Raw genomic sequence first — 3799 nt, 5'->3', positions numbered from 1 at the left:
TTTTGTAGAAATGGCTCTACTGTTCATCTGGCATCCTTGTGTTGCTTTTGATTATACCTTGTGTTACTTCAATGAGAATATTCTTTAAATTCGTACAGATCAGAGATTTTTCCAGAATCTAGCTTATTTTCTTCTCCTACAGTTTAAAACCAAAATATATTTTGAATCCCTTTTGCCCTTTTATTTTTCTCTCCTAGTTTTGAGAAATATAAAGTGTTTGTACTTAAATTCAAAGTTGTTTTTTTTTTTTTCAGGTAACCATGATGTTGACAAAGAATTCTGCAGTGACTCTCGCTCCTTTTGAGGGTACGTTGAGTCGGATGCTGTTTGGCTGGCAGCAGCAGTTTTCATCATGTGAAAGGAAAAGTGAAGTGAAACCATCTTCCAATGGTGCTGTCTCGACATCTTCAAAGCCTGTGCCAGAAACTCCAGACAGTGCGAAGAAGCACGCTAAGAAAGAAGACTGAGTATATGGACTTGAGCTCTACAAGGCGAAAATATGTTTTTATCTACCTATCAGATTGTGATACTACTTCTGTGTAAGGGATGTGGAATAAAGATTATGGGCAAGGAATGGAGGTGACGAAAAGGAAGACATTCTTTGTTTGAGGGAGACTGCTCTCCTGATTTTAATTCTTGAGTTACTGGTATATCATGTGACTTTATTTTTCTGATATTAATATTCTCATAATTATTTTAATAGTTTTATATTGATAAAAGGATACTTTTTAGATCTTGGAAAAAGTGCACCTGTTGCTACAAAATTACAAGAATTTAACACTTTAAAAAATTCACATTTTTTTCACTTCTGAATGATTCTAATTGTCTTTTAATCCAGCAGAATTAAGCCTTTATGTCATATTACCAATATAACTTTTCTATGTGGAAGACAATTACTATTTAATTTTGAACATGGAGAACTTTTCCTAGACACTTTGTAAGTGAAAATAAATTGCTAGTGTGCACATTTGATGTATAAATTTGATTTATAAATTTTATACACATTTAAAAATACCTGAAATTTATTTTTCAGTGAGACACAATGTAGTTTTCAGTTTGAAGTCTGCTTTATGCCCTTGTTCTAGGAAATGCTTTTTCCTCAGAAATCAGGGTTACAATTTGTATTGTTTTTTCTTTTTGAGACAAGGATCTCACTGTGTAGCCCTAGCTGGCCTCAAACTTGTGATCCTCCTACCTCAGCCTCCCAGGTGCTGGGATTATGGGCATGGACCCTCACCCCGTCCTGGAGATGCAGTTTTATTCTTTGTAATCCTCTGCTTTGTGATTGTCACTTTAGAGCTTAGCTTAGTTCTTTCTTTTTCCTTACCACATTTTGGCAGTAGGAGAAATTCTACCCATTTCAACTGTTCCTTTTGACTTAGCTGGTCAGAATGTGCTGATGGCATATATCAATGACAGAGCAAAGATTGTCACCTTTGCTGGAAATGTTTCCTTCCATGCCTCCTTTCTAGCGGCCACTATTTCAGTTTTTTGTGACTTTCTCTTGGGAGTTTGCAAATGGTTATGCTTTTTTAAAATCTACATGTACTTCCACTACTCTATTTTAAATGAAAACTACTTTCATGTGAAAATGCTCAGCTCTGATGGGACTTGTCCTTGCGTGTTTGCTGTTAACCTGCTAGAGGAAGAAAAACTAAAACCTCACGTTAGATGACTTGAACAAAGTAATATGATATTAAATCTGCTTTCTTGTTGACGAAATAAAAAGAAAACAAGAAAATGTACTAAATGATAGATTTTCTTTCCTTATTTTATGTGTAAAAGTCCAGTTATAATATTAAACTCTGTGGCATGATTTCTTATACCAAGAGCGTGAACCTGCTACCTGTGTCATGTACTTTTGGGTGGCTTAGAAGCATTTAAGCCAAATTCAAGATGAAAGTTTTTTACTTTTTACTCTTTATCAAATATAAACACCACAGCTCTATACTTTTCCTGCTTAAGAAAAAAATGGGGCATCAAAAATATTATTTTTATTTTATATGTATGTGTGTACTGCCTGAATGTGAATGTAAGTGTACCTGTGTCGTGCAATTCTCACAGAGGACAGAAGAGGGCATCGAATCATCTGGAACTGGAATTGAACATGTGGGTGCTGGGATTTGAACACAAGTCTTTTGCAAGAACAATCAGTGTTACTGGGACAGTGAAGATATTTAGTAGACATTTAAGAAGAGAACAAATAAAGTTTAGTGGTAAACTTTAGTATAATTTTTACCGTCAGTGTAAAATTAATTATGTAAATAATGTGTTTAAAGGAGGAAAGCTTGAGTTTTCCTGGGTATGTTGTCTTTAAAAGTCCATGTGGGGATCATAAAGGGGGTTACCAGAAACCTCAGAAATAACAATCTAAAAGTTTAGGAGTGGGCGGGTGCCAGCGTGGCCCTCCCTGTTTCCCTGTTGCACAATAAAGCCCTGAAATTCAAAAAAAAAAAAAAACAGAAAAAAACAAGTGCTCTTAACCACTGAACCTCTCCCCGCCCCACCTCAAATGGGGCACTTTTGATAACGTGTAATGTGATAACATTTTTAATATTGTGACAAAGCACTAAATTGAGTTCTGTATTATATTTGATAATCTATAGTCAAAAAATTTTTCAAAATTAACAATTAATTGGCCAATTTCGAAGTTTGAATTTATAGTTAAAATTATAAGAATCTTGCTCCAGTGTCCTGGTGCCAGCACCTTTCCTGGGTAAGTCCAGCACACCCACCGCGCCTTGACTCCCCCAGCCTCTTTCACCCTCCCAGCTCCCTGCTGTGTCTCTCCTCCTAGCCTGGGTACAGGCCATTTCTTGTCTTGGCACCCCAAACACTGGGGCTAACCTCTCGGCCCAGAGCCACCACTGCTTCCTGATCCTTTGCATTGGGACCAACCCAGTTCCTCCCTGCCATCCCCAGGAACCCTCTGGGCCTGGCCCTGCCCTCACCTCCCTTTGCTTCCTGGGCTGCACAGCCTCCAGTGTCCTGGTACCAGTACCTTCCCTGGGTAAGTCCAGTGCACCCACTGCACCTTGACTCCCCCTGCCTCTTTCACCCTCCCAGCTCCCCCGCAGGTCTCTTTTCCTAGCCTGTGTACAGGCCCATTTCTTATCTTGGCACCCCAAACACTGGGGCTAACCTCTCAGTCCAGAGCCACCACTGCTTCCTGATCCTTTGCATCGGGACCAACCCAGTTCCTCCCTGCCACCCCCAGGAACCCTCTGGGCTTGGTCCTGCCCTCACCTCCCTTTACTTCCCTGGGTGGCACAGCCACCAGCCTCCTGAGTGAGACCAGGATCTATCTGGGGCCTTCTCCCAGGCCAGCCCAGCCCTCAAATTCCTGAGGGCAGCATCTTTCCTGGAGGGATCCAGACCTTAGGAGAAAGCCCGAGAGCATCTGAGCCTCATCTCACTTGGGCCTCTGTGGAAACTCCTGAAGACAAAAGCAATTAGGCCACTCTAATATAAAATCAAAAGGGAGAACCTGAAGCCTAGACCAGCTTTTCATGCCCAACCAAAAACCCACAAAGGCACATAAAGTTTACAAAAAGAAGCAGATCTAAACAAAGGAAGGCTTGAGTCTCACACAAGAATCAGAAACTATGAAAGAAATTCACATGTCAAAGTCACAAAGAAAAAAATAATAACATGAAAAACAAAAATAATATATCCTCACCAAGGACCAATAGTCCTCTAGAGGAGTGCAATGAGAACTCCCTAGAGATAACACAAGACATGGAACTCAAAAGTACAATTATAAACATGATAAAAGAATTCAGTGAATTTAAAGAACACA

General features: G+C 39.7%; 1 protein-coding gene across 1 annotated transcript in view; it reads left to right on the top strand.

Annotated features, from left to right (window-relative positions):
* Tmem38b (transmembrane protein 38B) overlaps positions 1-1825 on the top strand; it is a 32497-nt gene extending 30672 nt beyond the window's left edge. Inside the window, exon 6 of the mRNA XM_008854656.3 lies at positions 255-1825. Coding sequence (XP_008852878.1) covers positions 255-467 — 213 coding nt within the window. The 3' untranslated portion in view covers positions 468-1825. The remainder of the gene's footprint in view (positions 1-254) is intronic.
* Positions 1826-3799: the final 1974 nt, after the last annotated feature.

This window comes from Nannospalax galili, unplaced genomic scaffold, assembly GCF_000622305.1.
Source record: "Nannospalax galili isolate Female #2095 unplaced genomic scaffold, S.galili_v1.0 scaffold666, whole genome shotgun sequence".
Taxonomy (NCBI): Eukaryota; Metazoa; Chordata; class Mammalia; order Rodentia; family Spalacidae; genus Nannospalax; species Nannospalax galili.
This window is presented reverse-complemented; position numbering and strand designations above follow the sequence as displayed.